The 22073-nt window shown below is 43.2% G+C and overlaps 1 protein-coding gene across 1 annotated transcript in view; it reads right to left on the bottom strand.

The window, feature by feature from the left end:
* Positions 1-17651, bottom strand: part of TRPM1 (transient receptor potential cation channel subfamily M member 1) — a 69951-nt gene extending 52300 nt beyond the window's left edge. The window contains exons 1-10 of the mRNA XM_026510259.4: positions 17646-17651; positions 16715-16794; positions 12739-12934; positions 11028-11241; positions 10252-10376; positions 9218-9389; positions 7176-7350; positions 6617-6740; positions 5742-5814; positions 4735-4835 (exon numbers count right to left, since the gene is read on the bottom strand). Of these exons, the coding sequence (XP_026366044.3) occupies positions 4735-4835; positions 5742-5814; positions 6617-6740; positions 7176-7350; positions 9218-9389; positions 10252-10376; positions 11028-11241; positions 12739-12934; positions 16715-16794; positions 17646-17651 (1266 nt within the window). The remainder of the gene's footprint in view (positions 1-4734; positions 4836-5741; positions 5815-6616; positions 6741-7175; positions 7351-9217; positions 9390-10251; positions 10377-11027; positions 11242-12738; positions 12935-16714; positions 16795-17645) is intronic.
* Between the last annotated feature and the right edge of the window lie 4422 nt (positions 17652-22073).

Genomic DNA, 22073 nt, shown 5'->3' with positions numbered 1-22073 from the left:
GATGGTGATGGTTGCACTACAATGTGAATGTTTAATGACACTGAACTGTACTCTTCAAAGTGTTTAAGATGCTAAATTTTATTTAAATGTCTTTTACTGCAATAAACAGATTGGGTGAAAAAAAGCAAAACAGGATGACACAGCAGTTGAGGTAACAAAGGGCAAAAGACCAGAAGGAACCTAAACATTTCCAGGCATCTTATTCTGAAGAGTTTCAAGCATCCCTATGGAGAGTTCACGTGGGGAGAAACTGAGGTCAACAACCAGCATCAACTTGCTAACTATTTAGTGAGCCATCCTGAAGTGGATCCTCCAGCCCCAGTCAAGCCTTCAAATGAGTGCAGCCCAAGCCTATAGCTTAATTACAATCTCATGAGAGCCCCTGAGCCTGAACTATCCACCCGAGCCACTCCCAAATTCCTGACCCACAGACCCTGTGTGAGATAATATTTATTGTTGCTCAGAAAAAGAAAAGTGCTTAAGTTGTTCCCCAAACTCTCAGCCCCAGCCTTCTGTCCTGTACCAGGTCTGCAGTGCTGTGTAATGCATGGCTCCTGGTTGACTTGCAGCCTCCTCCTGAGTCACCCCCTGCTCACTCTGCATTTCAGCCACACTGGCCTTTTTTACTTCTTCAATAAATTATTTGAAAATGTCCAGTTCTTTCTTGCCTCAAGGCCCTTTACATGCTCTTCTCTCTGTGTGGAGGGTGCTTGCCCCTCAGTCTTCACCAGCCAGCATCTATTCTCCTGTTAGGTCTCAGTGTTAGTTCTACTTTTCCAGCATGGTCTTCCCTGGTGTCTCAATAAAAATGTAGCCCTCCCATCCCCCACATTCTGTCTCATGGAAATGTGCATTTTTCCTTCTTAGCAATTACTATATTTTATATTCCAATATTTATTCATTTGGTCATCTGTTTCTTGCCTGCTTCCCTTTTCTAGTCCACCCTTCCACACCATGTCCATACCAACACCATACAGAGAGTTCTGCAAGTGCTGTGGCAGGTCTGTTTTATTCACCCCTGTGTCCCCAGAACCTAGCACAGTGGCCCAGCACACAGGAAGTGGTTGACCAACATTTGATAAGTGAATGAATGAGTAAAAACACGGATTTTTAAAAAAGTTTGGTTTAGTTCAAGAAAGCCAAAGAAGAGATTAGTTCTACCATTTGCTGTTGCTGGGTGAACGAGAGGAACAGGATCCCTCCTCTTCTAACTTCTGTCTTTGCCATTGGAGAGAATTAAAGATGGAGTAGATGTGGTCAGGCATTGTAGGAGAATTTCTAGATGCTCAAACAAGCTCACCCATTCTTCCTTCAAGGGTCACACCCTAGAATTCTAAGAGCATGGTTGGTAATCTTAGAGAGGTAGCTTTTGGCCTGGGCCAGTAGAATTCTTTATCTTGAGGAGGGGCTTCAGGGGCTGCCTGGGGGGAGGTAACCAATGGGGTGGGCTTGGCTCTTATCTGCTATATATGTTGCTGCTCTACTCAAGATGCCACTTGTAGAAAGGGCTCTTCTAACTAAAGTACCTTGAAAACAACCATTTTGGAGGAATCACAAATAATAAGAGAGGTGTGACAGGCTGGAGAGAGGGTAGGTAGGGTACTTATAGCATTTGAGTAGGCTGAGAGGAAAGTGAGATGGTAAGTATATCAGGTGACACAATTTCAATTTTAAATATGTTGATAGGTTGACATGTTGGACTGAATCTAGCAAGTTGAGATGTAACAAGGAATGATGTCTTCCACCCAGGTCCACCTGGGCCCAAGAACAGCTAACATCAGAACTGCAAGATGTGGTTTATTAGCTGTGAGCATGGTAAAACTCTTGGGAATTTCTGCAGGTGGAAACTTAGTACAAGTGAAGGACTATATATTGCCATATTACTAAAAGAGTAGCTCCAGCACGAGGCAGGTGGCAGTCCTACTCTGGGCTGCAGATAAAGGATGGCATGGACCATGTCTGGAGAGAGGAAATTCCTCTTTGCAACCTCAAATACAGGTGAAACAATCACTTGTTGAGGGTGTTGTTCATAATATTCCTTTATTATCCTTTTAATGTCCATGGGGTCTGTATTGATATTCCCTCTTTCATTTCTGACATTAATATTCTCAGCTTGCCTGGCTAGAGGCTTATTAATTTTATTGATCTTTTCAAATAACTAGATTTTGCTTTATTGATTTTCTCTATTGATTTCCTTTTTTCAATGTTATTGATTTGTGCTTTAATTTTTATTCTAATATATGCATTCAGTGCTAGAAATTTCCCTGTAGGCAGTGCTTTTGTTGCATGCCACAAATTTTGTTAAGTTGTATTTTCGTTTTCATTTAGTTGAAAATATTTTTACATTTCTCTTGAGACTTCTTCTCTGATCTATATGCTATTGAGAAGTATGATGAGTAAACTTGGGAAAATATGTTTAACTTCGTGGGAGCATCATTTTTTTTCCATGCTATAAAATGAGGACAATCAGATCTATTTCAGAGTTGTGAAGGCTGATCTAGTAATGCTTATGGATGTGAACACGTGGGGTAGAGCACAGTGTATGATCTAAACATCAGGCATTATTACCAATTTCTACTTTGAATTTAAGATTCTAGTTCATGCGTTTTACCAAGGGCAAGCCCTTGCCTACAGATGGAAGCCAAAGGGTTCTCATCCTGAAAAATAAGCAGACATTTCTTTCTGTTTCAGAAATCTCAGGGAGGCTGGCCAAGGTTTGTAGATTTTTGTCTTTAAAATGGGCAGTGGTCTAGAGGTCCTCAAACCTTGTTCTTGGATGCTCAGACTGAGTTTGGCCTATTCCCTTAAAAAAATTGCTAGTCCAAGTTTTGTGACTCAATATAAATATATTACCTTGTTATATGTACATGTCAAACACTACTCCCTCTCTCTCTGCTGTTGTTATGTTTTTTTTTAACAAATCCCTTTATTTTTTTAAAAGATTTTATTTATTTATTTGACACAGAGACAGTCAGTGAGAGAGGGAACACAGCAGGGGGAGTGTGAGAGGAAGAAGCAAGCTCCTAGCGGAGGAGCCTGATGTGGGGCTCGATCCCAGAACACCGGGATCACGCCCTGAGCCGAAGGCAGACGCTTAATGACTGCACCACCCAGGCGCCCCTTAACAAATCCCTTTAACAAAGAGTTTTGTTGGGACAGTTTTGATTTTTGTACTTAACAAAAAATATAGATAGACGAATATTGACTAGTTAAATATAAACAAATCAGACCTAAGATTACTTTGTCTTGTGATAATTATCAAGTTCTCCCTACCATGAGTTCTCAATTATGTCAAGAATTCTAGAAACACTATAGATTCACAGCCACATAGTTAATCGAGTGCTTCAACCATTACAGGAAGATTTTGGAGACCATATACTGCATCGTGGGAAGACAGAAGGATTTGGGTTCCAGGTTGCAGTCTTGATCACATCTCCTGCTTGCCCTCTCTCCCCATGGAAATGACTGCAGAAGACTATGATAAAGGAAAATCTATCTCAAGAAGAGGCAGACAAGAGGTATTAACAAATTTCTGGAAATACTGGTGGGCAGTTAAAACCATGAAGAGGAAGCTGAAGCCCAGAAGGAGTAATGTGGAGGTAGCCGTAGAGGTGGGACCAGATTTTTAGAGGATGAGAGTTAGTGGGGGGTGGAAAGCATGGTGATTCACGGAAGGACTGTCTACAGAGCAGGAGACCACTCATCCCCTCTTGTGTGCCACGCCACGACCCCAGCGGGCAGGTGCAGAGCAATTGCATTCCTGGGTTTCATCCCCAGGCAGAAACTGAAGAACAGCTGCTAAAGAATTGGAAGGACCTGCTTGGAGAGGCCCGGAGCCTCACTAGTCTGTCCCAATCTGCACATGGCAAAGCGAAGCCGTTCAGAGGCCAAGTAGGCTTCCTGTACTAATTAGTTGCATCCCTCACTCTGAGATGGGGATGGACAAACCAGGATTTGCAACAGAAAAAGACAAAATGAACTTAATGGGAACAGCTGACCGGGAGAAAAACAGAGATAATTTAGGGAACAGAAGAGGACTTAACAAAAATCCGATTTCCATCCTCAGGTATTGCGTCCATGAGATGAAAACAGGCTGGCATGAAAATGGAACTATCAGGAAGGAAGAGCGCCTAGAGCTGTTCACCACACATGCTCATTCTGCACACACCCTCACCCCCACGCACAACCGCATCTCACACACGAACATCCTCTCACACATTACACGTACTACACACACAGAGAGATACCACACACATGCTAAACCCTACATGTACATCACATTACACATATCACACGCCTACATATGTGCTACACACACACACACACACACACACACACACACACACGATTCTCTAGGCCTCCAGGGTACCATGGAACAGAATTTAAAAAAAAACAATGCTGTCAATGCAATCATTGTATTTAATTTTAATGGGCTATTTTCTTTCTTCTTTTTTTGAAAAGTGTAAGCCCCACTTTTCACCAGCAGAGAGAAAATATTTACTGTTTATTTCTTCGAGAGCACTGGTTTAAATCTGTAATTACTGCTAGTAGCTCTTCTGGCTGGTTCTTTGAAGTTAAATAGCAACATCTCCTAGTGACCCTAATGGATTACACATTGTATCATCAGAAACCCCAGATAATTTCCTAAGATCCACGTCACGAGGGAGAACATGCTAATATATCTTCTGGACAGGGTCATGGTAAATGGTATAAAATGAAATCACGTATTTTCACCGGCCAGTGGGGCCCAAAGACAAAGATCTGGCTTCGTGCTATGTCGACGCGGTTCCAAGCCAGGGCCAAGCTCAGCTGGTCTGGGGCCGATGCATTTGTTCCTAGAAAGGCAAGAAATGAGGCTTTTCTCACTCCAGGCCTGGACCGCTCTGGTTTGGCAGGTGCTGGGTGGTGAGCACGGGCTTCCCTGGGTTGGTTCACACTAGCCTGGAACCAAGCACTCCTGTCTTTTCTCTTGCCCCTGAGTGATTACTCAGGCCCCAAAGCTAAGAACTTCATATTCTCAAAGAGTTGCCTGGGAGGAGGTTAGAGGCAAACTCCTTCCATGCCTGCCTGGGTTGGTCTCCCTGGAAAGGATAGAGGAGGCACCCGGTGACTCCAGGACCCTCATCTGCAAGAAGGCAGGAGCCCTGGGACTGCCCTGACATCTGCCAGGCCAGGGCAAGGGGTGAGTACAGGCCAAGAGCAGCCAGCCCCCAGTTGCAGGGAGACCAGCACAGGACTACCAGGCAGCTGGCCAGATGGTGACATTCCCCTCTTTCATTCCTGCCCTCTTATCCTCCCAGAGTAGCCAAGAGGCAGGGAGGAAATGTGTGTCCTGGAGCGACCCCGTATGTGGCCAGGTGACAGCCTGTCATTAGGAGTGGGATGGGGAAATTGAACACAACACTGTGAGATGCAGTGATAACAAATGAAAAATGGTTCATGGTCACCTCTACGAGGAAACCCTTAATGATAGACAGATAGAAACTGGTCTGACTTCAACCCATCACAGGCTGTTGGCACCCACAGAAAACACCCCTTCCCGGAAAACCCATTGTAAGCTTTCTCATTCTGCCATGGCTTCATACTAAGATAACTCTAGGCAGCCTGGTGGGCTCGGGATCTATCACCAACAGACACAGTTCCTGGCGGGAGAAGAGGGAGTGGGGCTTCCTGGCCATAAGCAAAGTCCCAGGCTAGGCCAGCACCAAGAGGCCAGCAGTCGCTGTTTCCTGAGAGCTCACCTTTTAACAGGGCGGTTAAAATTGCCATCTCGACGTCTTGCTGACCCTCAGCACCCATTCTAAACACGGTGACCTGAAAACAGGTTAATCGTGAAAAGACTAGGTAAAGCCAAGTTGCAGATGAAAGGGAGAATCGGGGTGTTTTTTCAAAAGGATGACAGAGCCTGACATGGAATGCAATAATTCTGAGAGTGCAACAATTTTAAACCAGGTGCCTTTCATTTCCACAAGTGACAGCATTGCTCCTCCAGGCTCTGAGGACTTGCCTTGGTCCCTATTTTATGATTTTACCCAATCTGCTTCAACACCCTCAGGAGGAAAGAGCCCAGTCAGGATCTAGGTACTCCAATATCTAAATCGCTATCGGAGATGGCACAATCATTTCTACTCAGAAGCATGCTCCATTTGTAGGAAATTTGTAGATTTAGAATTTTGAAGGGGCTGCCTTATGTGTGTATTCCTCCCCCAGCATAATTAGGGAGGGCGAGGAGTGGGAAATAATTACTCTATTTGGAAAGTGAAGGGGTAGAATTTTGTAAGCACATCTAAAAGGCTGTGTCTGTCACTCCTCAGGCCTTTACATATGATTAATGTCATAAACCTCAGAACTGGTGTAATGTGGCATGGTGTCACCTGATGTTTGCTAAGATCTGAAAGCACCCGGGGTGGGTGGGGGGTGTCCCTCCTCTGCGCATGGGTATTTTGCTTTCATCACGTGGGTATAACGGTCAATTTGGTAGGGGTTTGTAAACTGCCCCTTGGAAAAGCCTGACCTAAAATATGAGCAAGTCCATCATGCACACATGGGCAGAATTAGCAAGGAAACATAATTCTCTCTGTGGAGCCTGGTTTGGAAATAAACTCAAGACACTTACGAGTTCTTTCTTTTTCATGCACTCCATTATAATTGCAAACAGCTGATGTGATTGTGTCTTGTTGTAATTAAATGTTTTCTGAATGGTAACTAGAAGCTGATCCTTGAGGGATTCGTTTATTACCCTGTTCCAAGGAAACGTGAAAGAGAAGAAAACAGCACGAGTTAAATCTGTACGTGAATAAATCAGACAACTCTATGTCCGTCTGGTGTCTTTGACTTGAAACTTTACCATTGGAGGGTATCCCAGGCTAGGAGACAAAAAGGGACCGCAGTCAAAAACTGCATTCACACGTGTCCTAAATTCCAGGCTTGTTGAAAACCTTATAAGGGAAAATGAAGTTGGAAGAGACTGTATTCCTCCAGAGAAAGAATTCCGTAAGAAACATCAGGCTCTTGACAGCTCCCTCACATGCTGACCTCAGAAAATGAGAGAGATCTAGTAAACCTTCATTATTTAGCATTTTTGGAATGGCTAAATGTATCACTGAAAGTTTTCTTCTTGGCCTAACAAGAAGGCAGTTAAAAACCCACCCTCTGTAACATGTCAGAAATCCTACCCTCCGTCTTCACAGTACTTGTGTGCAAAAGACAGAATGTCTGAGGCTCGTCCGCTGCCGTCACAAACCACCACGGGGACCGGAGGGTCTTCTCGGAGATATTCCAAGACAACGGAAACCACGTTAGGGCCTCCTTCCACCACCAGCCCCACGAGGGGCACACCCTGCCCCAATCCTGCAACATAAAACACATTCATCGTAGAGACCAATGTCACAGCACAAAATACCTGGGAAGTCAAACTCGGGCCGCCATCATTAGCCTGTCAGTGCCTAACTTGTTCCCGGAGTCCTCCCTCTGTCTCTGTCAGATAATAGGACCCTTCAGGAACGTGGTAGGAACAGGCTAACTTCTGGAGGCAGAACCAACAGGGTGAACTCTGAGAAGCAGGAGCAGCTGGAAGAACCCGAGATTCTGGAGAAGGAAGACAGCGGGACTGGAGGAGCCACAGAGAGAAATGTGTCTACGTAACAGTTTTACCCCAGACTCAGCAGGACAGGGTGTATACTGAGCATGTTTCAACCCGTGTCCCTTGGTTGTGATGGGAGTTACTCGATGAGAACTAAGGAATGGCAAGTAGGAGAAATGTCCTTTGTCTCATAGTTCTGAAGGCCTTCAGATAAAATCTGCTAGGACAGGAGGAGGAAATCTAAAAATTTCAAGTGGCCAAATTCAGTTTCTGGTTTGCTTCCATGATGCCTTTCTATAGTCAGGAACTCTCAAAAATTTTTTGCACACCTTTGTCTTCTCCCACCAGGATAATATCAGTTCAGTTCATTTCTGTGAATATGCACTGAGGGTCTGTCTTGTGCCAGGCCCTGGCCAACAGATACTGGAAAAATGGATCCAGATGACTGTGGACCCTGCCTTTGAGATTTGCAACCCAAGCAAGGCTTGGCATTCTAGATCCTCAGGAATAGGGTGGCCATATCACTTTAATTTCTAGAAAGAGGGTAAAATTGGTTCTTCCTGGTTTAGGCTGGACTCCCCGAAGCTTCAAGCTGTGAGAGGTGACGACTGAGCACCCCTTTGCTGTCCCTGCCCCACTCAGAGCCCTAGGCAAAGGATGACAAAGGGAAGCTCAAAAGTCACATGGCCAGATGAAGTTGGGTAGTGTGAAAACTTACAAGTCCAAGACAATGAAAAATGTGAGAATGAAAAAGTCAGTCATCAAGCAGTTTATGAATCGAGATTTGAATCTTGGAAATCCTCAGTCCCCTTAGCAGGCAAGCATTCTAACCACTTTTGCCATCCTCTAGGCCCTTCATTCACCTTGACGATGACCATTTCCAGGGCTTACACTGCCTTTCAGAAAAATCTTATCAGTAATGGTAAAAACAAAATACTCTTTAAACTCTTTTCATAATATTTTGGCAATAAGAACCTCCGGAGTATGAACGTGTTCCAAGAGATGACACCAGTTATTTTCATTCTAACTGGTATTGTTTCATCTGGTTGTGGTTTGTTCCTTTCTCTTGAGCTTGCCCTCACCATCCTCCCCTGGACGGCAGCTCTGCTGCAGGGCCTGCCCTCTGGACCAGCACAGGTGGAGCTGTGGGGAGCAGATGGTTCCTATTGCCATGTCTACGGGTTTCCCCACCCAGCCTGCCTTGGTCTGGGTGAGAGACCCAGAGCTACAGAGCTATTTAATGTGACAATCACACTAACACTTGGTTGATGGAAGGAATCCTACTAAGTCTTTGAGTGAGAAGCTTTCTTCCTGTTCAGACATTGTAAAAATAACTATGGTAATTACACTGTGCAACATGGTGGGCAAAGCCATCACCATGACAACTGCCGCAGGGCTATTTCTTGCACCGTCCTTCCCTGTGAACCTGGGGCAGAGCATCACCACACAGCTCAGTGAGTGTGACTGGGTAGGTGGCCAGGGTGAGGGGGCTAGACAAGTCTGTTGATCTGTTGTTCTGTTGAGCTGATTAGAATCAAGGTGAAAGCTCTCGACACCCTTGGGAAGTTTCTTTTTCAGCCCGGGTTTCATGGCAGCAGTGGCAGCCCAGTGCCCATGGCCTTTGCTGGAACTTACTTGTGTTAATCTTCTGCAGAGAGATGTGCTTTTCCAGCTGCCTCCGCAGCTTTACCTCGGCACCGTATTTGCCCAGGGTACCATTGTCAGCCAGGATGAAGTGAGTGTGCGAGTTGTTGAGCAATGAGAGCTTGCTTAGGGGGTTGGACATGGTCTGGTACACTCTTGTTACCTGACAAAATGCATAACACAAATCAGAGCTGCAGAACTCAGACATGAAGACTAACGGGGGAAGCAAGAAGAATACATATGGACAGTGGTTCATCGTGCACTTAAACCTATTCCCACTTCCCTGTCCTCTCTACTGAAGAATTTCTTCTTGCAAATTTCTTTATTAAATTAGAAAAAAATAAGTAATTTTAGATAATGACAACCTAGCATTTTAGATAGTGATGGCCCAGCAATTCCACTCTGGGGCATTTAATGCAGAGAAATGAAAACTGACAGTAACACAAAACCCTGTACATGGACGTCTGTTGTAGCTTCATTTGTGATAGCCAAACTGGAAACAGCTCAGATGCTTTTTAACAGGTATGTGGCTAACCAAACTGTGGTAGGTCCATACCATGGAATACCACTCAGCAATAAAAAGGAATGAACTATTGAAACACATAACAACCTGGAGGGATCTCTAGGAATGGGGAATTAAAAAAAAAAAAAAATCCTCAAGGTTACAAGAGCATGATCCCATTTATAGAACATTCTTGGAACAATAAAATTAAAGAGATAAAGGGCAGATTAATGGCTGCCAGGGGTTAAGGAGGTAGTAGAGGTGGGAAGGAATTAGGTATGGATAGTAAAGGGCAACATGAGTGATCCTAGTGGTGATGGAAATGTTCACATCTTGGCTGTATCAATGTCAATATCCCGGTTGTGATACCGTACCATAGTTTTGCAACATGTTACCATTGGGGAAAGGGGAAGGGCATATGGGACCTCTATTATTTCTTACAACTGCAGGGGAATCCACAATTATCTCAAAATAAAGACTTCGATTTTAAAAAATTGCCAATATCTGGGGAGAAAACACTTACATCCTTTCCAACCAGGTCTTCCTTATTTTCCACGATGCCCCATGGAGCAATTCCTATAGCACAAACCCGGCCTCTGGACTTGGAGGAGTGGTCTTTTAAGGCATCCCCTACGTGGCTGATAACACCTGTAAGCAGCCATGAATCATATTTTTAGGCCCATTACCTCCCGTCATATCATTATTTATGAACATTAGGAACCTCTTCTCTGAGCCACTCCATTCCCTATAGAATAGGGTTGAAGCATAATTATCTTCATCGTTAAAAGAAAGTACATCGAAAGTCTGAGCTCATAATAACTAGTCATTCTGCATTTGCTCCTTGAAAAGGGAAAACAAAAGCCAAAAACCAAAGCAATGGTTCAGGGACTTCCTTTTCTGAGACCTAAAGAGGGAAGTAAGTGGGGTGTCTTGGCAGTCCTTGGCTGCATTTGGCTAAAATTGAGGGTTAGAGTGCCTGGCATGTCCCTAACCTCTCCTTGCCTCAGTTTCCTCTCCTATAAGACAGTGGAAAGGATTGTCATGGGCCTCAGTGAAAATGAGGCTTGTATAGGGCTCAGCCCAAGGAATGGCACATCGTGGGTGCCAGAAAGGTCAACCATTATCACTATCACATCAAAATAAAAAACAAGCTACTGGATAAGGAGTTTACTTCTGTCATAAATATTGTTAGGTTGAGATATGTTTTATTTTTTTATATTAATTATTCAAAAGCTCTTTGGGAACCACCATGAGTCCTGAGCTTGTATGTTTATTGCAAGAGAATGAGGCTGCTCTTACCAGTACTGACGCCCCCAGTGAAGATCCAGGCCCCAGTGGTCATGGCGGCCTTGATCAGACCTTTCCCAAAGACCTGTTTCAGCTTGGGCTGCATCTCAAAGTTCTGGAGGCCTCCGTGCACAGATATTAAGAGCTTGGGGAGTTCCAGCTGCCAGTCTTTCACCATAAGATGAAGCAGTGAATCTGGCTTGGTGTCATAGGATACTCGGATATACTGCAAAAGAGTATGTGACACTCAGTACCGTTCTTGGTTTTCCCCTCGTATCACAGGGAAACAGCAAAAGCTGTCTTGGCTTTCTGTTCCTCTGTGTGAGTCTGTGGCCAAGTGAGGGAAGGGAACTTTGGAAGAGTTGCCAGATTTAGCAAACAAAAATATAGGACACTCAGTTAAATTTGAATTTCATGCGAACATTGAAAAATGTTTTATTGTAAGTATGACTTAATGCAGTATTTGGGACATACTTACACTAAAAAGTTATGCTGTTCATCTGAAATTCAAATATAACTGGGTATCCCGTGTTTTACCTGACAACACTTAATCTTGAAAAAAAATCAATTCTAAAGCTGGCTCAGCTACAGCCATGGCTCCAGAGGTTGGACAGGGCAATGTTGAGGGAGTGGTCCATTGGCCACACTGAGTGGGTGCTGAGAACGGGGATCCTGGGCCAACCTCTGGACTTGACCTTCCCTCCAAGGTGAGGAAGAGGTTAATGGTCAGATATCTGCCTTGGACCCTATGAACCACTTCTCTGTGTCCATGCCAATATGTAGAGTGCCATTCCAGAAGTCCTTATATTGTGCTATTTGGAATACAAATGAATTTTATTTGCACAATGACGTTGGGCCAGTGGAATAAAATGAAATTGCAAAAATGATCTGACTGGGCATGTGGGAGTATTATTCAGAATTAACTGAAAGGAATCACAGTGCTAACGCCTCCCCTCTCTGGCAGGGCTCATCAGAAAGGCAGAGGGCACTCCCTGTTTACACGCAAATGTGAAAGACCTTAGTCTTCTTGGGCCAGCTGAATGCAGGCCCAGGGAGGCTGCGGATGGACTTCAGAGGGAACTATTTCCAGACACTCCTAACCCATTTGGGGGTGGGGGGGGCTTGAAGGTCCACAGTCATAAAAAACAAAACCAAACCCCGAACAACCCAAAAAACAAATAGCGTAATTTCTCACTCATCACTGGAGATGGAGTGATGAGTATGGTTGCAGACTTGGGCTGGAGCGTGATTTGCAGATTCACAATTCTGGTATGAATTTAGTGACACTACATGTTTTTTGTTTTGTTTTGTTTTAGAGATTTTATTTATTTATTTGGCTGAGAAAGAGACAGCAAGAGAGGGAACACAAGCAAGAGGAGAAGGAGAGGGAGAAGCAGGCTTCCCACTGAGCAAGGAGCTCAATGTGGGGCTCGATCCCAGCACCCTGGGATCATGACCTGAGCAGAAGGCAGGCACTTAAAGACTGAGCCACCCAGGCACCCCAGCACTACGTGCTTTTCTTTATAATAGTGCTCAGTTTCCAAATCTCATGACTAAAAATTTGAGTGTGCAGATGTATTTCCTGCCTTTGTAATGAAATGTCTAGGAGGACTGAGCCACACCCCTGAAAGACCCAGGTGTCTGCCGTCTGGCGGGTCTGGGAAGCTGGTTCTCTAAGGGAGACTATGGGCTCAGCGGCATCCCTTCCGAAGACCCCTCTTACCATGGCTTTATTGGAGTATCCGCCGCCCTGGAATTCAAGAGTTCCATAAGAATCTGTTGGGTAGCTCTGGGTGTGTTTGCTGACAGACCATTTTTCGGGTTGAGTCTCCACCAGTTTATTTTCCTCTTCATTTTTGCTGGATGTTACACTTGGCAGTGGGGGGATATGCTGGTTGGTGAGCTGGCCACAGCAACACCTGAACACAAAGGTACAACAGAGTTTTTGTAACATTTTTCTCCTTAAGATGAGTTCCTCTAAACAGAAGGGTAGCACCTAAATAGAGGCAGACTAACACCTTACTTATTCGGCTTTGTTAGGGATAGAGATACCCCTTATGATGGCCTTTTCCAAATAACCAATATGTATCTATTTATATACCAGTCCATTTAAAACATATTGGATGGTTGTCCTTCCTTACTGAACATATTTTAACTCTTGATGTCTTGAAAACATCAATACGGTCATCAGTTGTTGAACATTCTGTGACAAAGTATAATCATGTCCTCCAGGTAAAGAGTTGACCTTCCAGGATTTTTCAATATTGTTGAATTCTTCTCTTGCTTCGTAAAACATTTCTCTACATAAGTAACATCAAAAATATATTTCTTTTTCTGCTTATACTTTTATCATCATATTTAAGAATCTTTTGCTAAATCCAAAGTCATGAAGATTTGCTCTTATGTTTTTGTCTAAGAGTTTTATAGTTTTAGCCCCTACATTTAGGTTTTTGATACATTTTGGGGTAATTTATATATATGGTGTGAGGTGGGGGTCTAAATACATTCTTTTACGTCTTGATATCCAGTTATTTCAGTACCATTTGATGAATAGGCTATTCTTTCTCTATTTCTTTTGGCAACCTTGCTGAAACATTGATTGTCCATAGTTGTATGGGTATTTCTGGACTCTCAATTCTATTCCATTGGTCTGTATGTCTGTCCTTATGTCAGTACCACGCTACTCTGATTACTGTAGCTTTGCGGTAAGTTTGGAAATCAAGTAGTGTGAGTCCTCCTACTTTGTTCTTTTTTAAAATAAGATTGCTTTGGCTATTCTGCATCCTTTGAAATTCCGTATCATTTGGCTTGTCAATTTCTGCAAAGAAGTGAGCTGGGATTCTGGTAGGGACTGCATTGAGTCTGTAGATCATTTTGTGAATATTGCCATCTTAACAATGTTAGCCTGTTCTGACCCATGAACATGGGTTATTTTTTCCAATTATTTAGATCTTTGTTAATTTCTTTCAACAGTGTTTTGTACTTTTCAGAGTAGAGGTTTTGCACTTCTTTCGCAAGTTGATTCCTAAGTACCTTATTCTTTTATTTGTTTTTAATTTTTTTTTTAATTTTAAGTAGGCTCCATGTCCAGCATGGAGCCCAAGGTGGGGTTTGAACTCATAATGCTGAGATCGAAATGTGAGTTGAGATCAAGAGTCTGATGCCTAACTGACTGAACCACCCAGGCACCCCACTATCTTATTCCTTTTGATGATATTGTAAATGAAATTGTTTTGTTAGTTTCATTTTCCTATTGTTCATTGAAAGTAGTTAGAAATACATATGATTTTTGTATATTGATTTTTTTTACACTGCATCCTTGCTTAACTTGCTTATAAGTTACAATAGTTTTTCAGCAATTCCTTAGGATTCTCTATATACAACATATGTCATCTGCCAATAAAGATAGCTTTACTTCTTCCTTTCCACTCTGGATGTCTTTTATTTCTTTCTCCTAATTACCCTTGGCTAGGACTTCTAGTACAATTTTGAATAGAAGTGGTGACAGTGGACATCTTTGTGTTGTCTCTGATGTTAGGGGCAAAACATCCGATCTTTCATCATTAAGAATGATGTTAACTATGGATTTTTCATAGGTGTCCTTTATTAGACTGAAGAAGTTCTATTCCTATTTCCTAGGGTTTTTTTTAATCTTAAAAGGTGTTGGATTTTATCAAATCCTTTTTTGCTCTCAGTTGAGAAGATCATGTGATTTTTGTTTTTTATTCTACTGATACGATGTATTACATTAGTTGATTTTCTGATGTGAAACCAACCTTGCATCACTGGGATAAATCCCAGTTGATTATAGTGTATAATTCTAGACTTGGTTTGATAGTATTTGTTCAAGATTTCTGCATCCATATTTGCAAAAGATATTGTTGTATAGTTTTCCTTTCTTGTGAATCTTTGTCTGGTTTTAATATCCAGGTAGTATTGGCCTCATGAAACTGGAAACTCAGATGGGGAGTGTTTTCTCATCTTCTATGTTTTGAAATTTTTTTGTGAAAAATTGGTATTAATTCTTTTAAAAATATTTGGTAAAACTCAGCAGTGAAGCCATTATTCTGTGGGTAATTTTTGATAGTAATCCTATGTCTTCATTTCTTATAGGTCTATTCAGATTGTGTAGTTCTTGAATTAGTCTGGTAGTTTGTATCTTTCTAGGAATTTGTCCATTTCATCTAAGTTATTTAATTTACTGTCATCGGTGTTTAAATCATAGCACTTCTCTATATACATTTTTATTTCTGTAAGATTGGTAGTAATGTCCTTTCATTTCTGATTCTAGTAATTTGAGTTTTCTCTCTTTGTTTCTTTATCGAGTTAGTTAAAAGTTTGTGAATTTTATTGAGTTTCCCATGAACTAGCTTTTGATTTCATTGATTTTTCTCTATTGATTTAAAATTTTCTCTTTTATTAACTTCCATTTGATTCTTTATTATTTCCTTCTGCTTCCTTAAGATTTAGTTTAATCTTACTGAGCCCGGAGGGGGGAGGGGCAGAGCTCTCTTGGTTCAAATACCACAGACTCTAGTCTTTCTTACTGAATTTTTGTCGGTTTTTTGGAATAGATATTTCTTTATTTCTTCTTGGCCCTTGGGACCATTTCCAGGGACTTTAAATGATTGTTTATTCATTCCAGTTTTTTTTTTTAGTGCATGCTAGAAAATGCATACAACTCACAGAGGAGTCTCATGTGTGAGTCCCTGAGGCCCTTTCCGCTTCTTCTGCTGCCTAGCCACTTGGCTGTGTGGGGGCCTGCAGTGCGGCAGGTGCTAAAGAGGGCTGGCATAGGTAGTTTCCATCAAGGAGGGTCTAGGTGTCACTGAAATAAGAAGGGACATTCATGTGCAACAAAAGGAAGACTTTTGTGATCTTTGGCATTGTCCCCTAATGCATATTGCTTGCCCTGGGGGGCAATCACTGGGGTTTAAGCAAGGAGAGGAATCCATGAGGTGACAATGGAAAGGGCGAGCTTGGGGACATGGAAGGGCTGAGGTTGTATGTGTCAAATTTGACCTAGGTGATCGCTGAGAGTCTGTACACTCTGTGTCAGTGATCCCACCTGAATGGATTTCATATTGGGGGAACATATGGATAAATCATCCTCCTTCGGCTCTCCAAACTCCACTCATAGCTATTGTCCTCAGAGATGGGAAGGCTTAGCTAAATTCATCTCTGGTCACTTTCACAGCTTTAGAAGACCGACTATTTAGTTTATAACAGATTCATTTTCATGTAGGTGAATGAAATTGACATTATGTGTACAAAGTCTGCCTTTTCATAGAGTTACATCTAGTTAACTTAACCACTCAGATCTTTCCCATGGTGGAGGTACCTGTTTATCTAAATAACATCATGAAACTCTAACAAGAGGCCATGAAGTTATCCTGGAAATCTGTCTAATGCTGTTAGCATCTTGATCTCCCCAAGACTTGGAGGAACACTGTGGGCTCATCTGGTTATGAGAGCACACGTTAGATTACGATGAGTGTCGGACAGCAATCTTTTCTGCATCTTAACAGAGAAGCTTCTTAGCTGAAGTATTCCCTGGTTAATGCCTCCCGTGGGGAATGGATTCTAGTCATTCTTCTTGTATCCTCTCCCCCCTCCCACAAACACAAGAGGAATAGTTGCTGGTGCCTGGTAGACAAGTGCTGGTTTGGATAATGTCTCAGTTGTGACTTCCAATTTACCTGTTAGGGTCTTTAGTGCTGGGAATTACAAAGATACATTCTCGTTTGCAAAAGGTTTTTTCTATCCAAGCTTTCTGTCCCTGGAAGAGAAAGAAATGAAAATTAGACTGATATATTCCCAAACTGTAGTCAAAGTTCTTTCCTTTACTTTTATAAAATCACTATGCCACTAACAGGAAATCTGTTCAAAACATCTGAATAGACACCTTCAGTAAGAGTGGGGGCAAATCTTCAAGGATCTTAGCTCTGGTTCCTTTTCAGAGAAATGGCTTGGAATTATGTATTCATGGTTTCCATAGGGCTAAAACACCTAGGCTTTGCATGCAAGTCAGAGTCCGCAAAGGAGGCATGATGGCGCCCTGGAGTAAACCAGTGCCCAGACAAGCCCTGGTGTGAATATGAGTTACTGGAGGAGCCAACCCACAAAGTCTGCAAGTCTCTGATTACGGCTTTGTTTTGCTGTCAAGAACCTCATCTTCTCGGGGCGCCTGGGTGGTGCAGTCGTTAAGCATCTGCCTTCAGCTCAGGGCGTGATCCCGGCATTCTGGGATCGAGCCCCACATCAGACTTCTCCGCTAGGAGCCTGCTTCTTCCTCTTCCACTCCCCCTGCCTGTGTTCCCTCTCTCTCTGGCTGTCTCTCTCTCTGTCAAATAAATAAATAAAATCTTAAAAAAAAAAAAAAGAACCTCATCTTCTGTGGGCTTCTAGGCACCTACACACCATAGTAATTTTACAAGTGGACTCTAACTGGTGTTCAGATTCATTGCATGTTATTTTTATAATTAAAAATTTTGAAGGTTGTAAGGAAATGGGCACTCACATAACACTGCCGCCGCAGCTGGAAAGTGGCAATCTCTTTCAAGGGCAATTTGGCAATAATATCAAAATTACAAAGCACATACCTTTGGACACTCTAGTATTTTGCCTTACCAACATGCCTGAACACATGCAAAATGACACACGCTCAGGTTCATTTATCGCATTCACGATTCATGATATCAAAAGACTGGACATCACCTACTGTCTACCAGTAGGGGAGTGTTCTTTGTGTTGTGGAAGAGTCATCCGTGGCATTCTGTATCAGACTTTATCTCTGTCCCAGTAGGAAAGGTCATCAAGCTACAGTAAGTGAAAAGGCAAGACATGGAATAATCTCTAGGGTATTGTCATTCTGTTACAGGGAAGAAATATGTATATGAAAATACACTTGCTTGAAGATGACACAATATACTAGGAAGGGCTCACCAGGAACAGCTAACACTGGTTCCTCCGAGGGGGCGGGGGGATCTGGAAGCCTGGGGCACATGGGAGAAGAGGAGACACTCACAGACTGGGTGCTCTTTTAAATTCTTGAAAAAGACTTATTTTTTAACTGCAGTTTTAGCCTTATAACAAAATTGAAATGGAGGTACAAAGAATTCCCATATAACCCCGTTCTCACACAGCCACAGCCTCAGTCATTATCAGCATTATCAGTAGTATCCACCAAAGTGGTACGTTGTTTGCCAAGGTTGAACCTACATTGACACTTCATAATCCCCCAAAGCCCATAATTTACTGTAGGATTCACTCTTGGTGTCGTATAGCCTATGGGTTTGACAAATGTATAATGACAAGTATCCACCATTACAGTATCATACAGAGCAGTTCACTTCCCTAAACAGCCTCTTCCCTCTGCTTTTCATCCCTTCCTCCCCCACCCAGCCCCTGGCAACCACTCATCTGTTTACTGTCTCTGTAGTTTTGCCTTTTTCCAGAGTGTGATACAGTTGGAGTCATATGTTTGTAGCCTTTTCAGATTGGCCTCTTTCACTTACTAACATGCATGTAAGATTCTTCTATGCCTATCTGTGGCTTGGTAGCTCATTTCTTTTTCATGCTGAATAAGATGTCATTGTCTGGGTGAGCCGCCGTTCATCCATTCGCCCACGGAAGCTGGTGACTTCTGAGTTTTGGAATAACGACGCCATAAACACACAATAAACGATGCAAAAATAGAATAAAGATGCAGTAAACACCTATGTGCCAGTTTAAGTTTTCCCTTTTAAAATTTTGGGTTTTTTTCCTTAAGAATTTTGAATTATGTAAATGTATTAACTATTTAAAAATAGCAAAAGTTTGCCTGCAATGCAAAAGTAAAATAAAGCAAGTTTACAAAAAAGAGAAAAGCCCCTAGGCCGCTCTAACAATTGGGTGCTGTCATTTTTCATTTCTGACCTCTTGTTCTATGTCCGTTTGTTGAACATGTGTTTTGTGCAAGGCGCTGTGCTGAGTGCTTGGGGACTTCCAGGGCAAGCTGGGTCACCACCCCCCCGGCAATGTCGGATGGTGCAGTGCCCGCGTGCACTGAAGGAGTCTGGAAGCACAGGGTGGCGTTCTGGAGCCAAGGGAGGCGGGAGGAAAGCCTGTCCATTTTACCAGGGAGCCAGCACCCTTCCCTGTGTCTCCTTGAGGCCTGGCTCGATGTGTGTTGTGATATCTGTGTATGTGCGATGTGTGTGCTTGTGTGGTGTGTTTGTGCGTGTGTACGATGTATGTGTGGTGCATGAGTGTAGAGTGTATGGTGTATACGTATGTGTGTGTGGTGTGATGCATGCACATGTGTGATGGTGTGTAGGTGAGCGGGTGTGGCTTGTGTGCTATGTATCATGCGGTGTGTATATAACACGAGTGTGTCTCTGAAGGTGGGTTGGCAGGCACAGGGAAGAGGAGAAGCCTCGCATGTGAAACCTGGAGAATCCTGAGTCAGATCTTGAAGAAACCATGGAGGGCAGAGCCTCATGCTCTTGGCCACTCTTCCACAGTCTCCAGAGAGCATCACAGTGTGACCTGTGACCTGAGGGTCTAGTGGCCTTCACTCACCTGGGCAGCAACGCTGATTTAGGGGTTCCCTTGTGTCCATGGATGCCACTCTTCAGAGCGTGGCAGCAACAACCACCTGTCACAGAGGCTCTCCCCAGTGAGGTTGTGTCACGACCCAATGCCACTTTTGTTGCGCCACAGAGTCCTGGCCCCAGTCTTAGTCATGCAGACACAGTCTGATCAGGGTTTTCATCCTTCTGGAGGGACCTATGGGGCCCCAAGCCTTTCTGGGAAGATCGTAGAGTCAGCCGGTCACTTGAATTCTTTTTGAATAACAGGAATGGTTATAATTCAAAATCTTCCCTAGGGGCCTTCAAAAAGCAGCGCTGTATACCTTTCTCTCCAAATAATTTAATGACTGCTTGAAAATCACATTGCTAATGAGGGGAAAGTGGCCACATCAGCCCAGAGGAGAAAGCTCAGAGTGGCAAGGTCTGGCCCCAGGCCTTCTCACATGGAGTGTTACAACAATCCAGTGCGAAATAGCTAAGCAGGGCATTTGCTGCCTGGAGAGAAACTATGTTTTCCCTTTTGCATGTTGCTCCTCACTTCCCAGACAAGGGGAACTCTTTCTAAACAGAGTTCATAGTATTTGGACTATATGCCTTTAACTAAAGACACTAAGAGCGCTAACAAATACTGAACTCCCATGAGTAGGCTAGTTTTTCACAGAGACATAGGATAGCAATTCTGAAGTTACTTTCTGTGTATTCTAGGACAGAAGAAAGAGATCAGTATATTGTGAATAATGGGAGCTGGGTTTCTCACTATTGGAGAAGGATTACAAACATAGAAAGTGGGGAAGGTTAGAACAAATCCCTGCAGCAGGGGATTAGAAATTGAAATGATTAGTATGAACCCATGGTTTGCAATGTGTATAGAGAGAAAAATTTATATAGATATAGGTGTGTGTGGTCCCTCTGCGCGCACACGCACACACACACACAGTATACATAATATATTGTATTAGTTACCTATTGCTTAATATAATAAATTGTCCCCAAACTTGGTGGCTTAAAACCATAAAATTTATTATCCCACAGTTTCTGTGGACCAGGAATTGGATGAGGCTTAGCTGGGTGCTTCTGACTCTGTGTCTCTCTCAGGGATTCAATCAAACCATGGGTGGGGGCTGCAGTCTCACCCGAAGGAAATCCACTGGGGAGGACCCATTCCCAGCCCCCTCACTTGGCTGTTGGCAGGATCCATTTCCTCTCAAGGACTGTGGGCCCAGCACCTCACTCAGTTTCTTGCCATGTGAGCCTCTCCACAAGGTGCCTCACAACATGGTGGGTGACCTCCATCAGAGGGGGGAGCATAGAGTCACAGAAGACAGAAGCCACGGTCTCTTTATAACCTCATATCTGAAGTGATATCTCATCACTTTTACTGTATTCCATGCATTGGAAGACAGTCACCCAGTCTTGCCCCCCACACTCAGATGTAGAGGATTACTGTAGTGTAAGTGGACATTAAGCTTTTTCTATTATAATGTGAGTGCCTGACATTAAGCCTTTGACTGCTTAGGCATTCATGTCAAAGACATCCACCTTGAATAAACATATTGCCCGGTGTGTGATACAGCTACTAGCAAAACAACCAAGTAAAGAACTAGGCTGCCCCCACTCACCAAGCTCCTTCTTTCAGAAAGCCCTGGGTGACCTAGATACTTGACCATTGCCCTTCCCATGCCCTAATTCTTGCTTTCATGCTTGAAATTAGCCATAGAGAGTAAACCCTCAAAACCCTAGACACCTCACCTTTGGACCCTAAAAAGGGTAGAGTTCTAGGTTTGCACTCTAATCTTTATCTGTGATCTTGCTGTGTGGTCCTCAGGTGTGCCATATACCCTCCAGGCTTGTGAGTAATAAATCTCATTCCTCAAAGTTTCTTGCTGTTGTTTGCTGAAGTGCATCTTGCGATCATGATAAGAATGACAAGGGCTGGTCCTGCCATACAACATTAGTCCCATGGTGGGAATATCTGCGCGGGCTTGCTGTAAGTAACACCGGCCTTGGCAAGTGCCTCAGGTATTCCCAGCCAGGAGCATCACTAGCAATAGGCTGGGACCAACACAACAATTTCAAAGGCATGAATATCAGGATATCACAAATGTTTTAGGAATGCTAAAAATTGTGGGTAAAAGTTTGAAGAGTAACAGGGAACAATCTCATAGTATCTCTCACAGATATTTACTAATTACAAAGAGAAAATTAATGGCTTGACAGTGGAGAAATCTGGTGAACACCACCTAAAACCAAGTGAGCATCTCCAGTAATGGAACAAATATTCACCATGAGCCTCCCGATAAAATGCACAGAGGATAAAAATGCCAAAAATACATAACCTGAATCTAATCAAGAGGAAACCTCAGATAACCCAAACAGAATCATCCTACAAAATGACCCATACTCTGCAAAAATGTCAAGGCCATGAAAGACAAGGCAAGACTGGGGAATGGGTCTAGAGGCTATAGACACATGACTATGGAATGCC

Source organism: Ursus arctos, unplaced genomic scaffold, assembly GCF_023065955.2.
Source record: "Ursus arctos isolate Adak ecotype North America unplaced genomic scaffold, UrsArc2.0 scaffold_28, whole genome shotgun sequence".
NCBI classification, from domain to species: Eukaryota; Metazoa; Chordata; class Mammalia; order Carnivora; family Ursidae; genus Ursus; species Ursus arctos.
The sequence above is the reverse complement of the archived record's forward strand: the minus strand, read 5'-3'. Positions and strand labels throughout refer to the sequence as shown.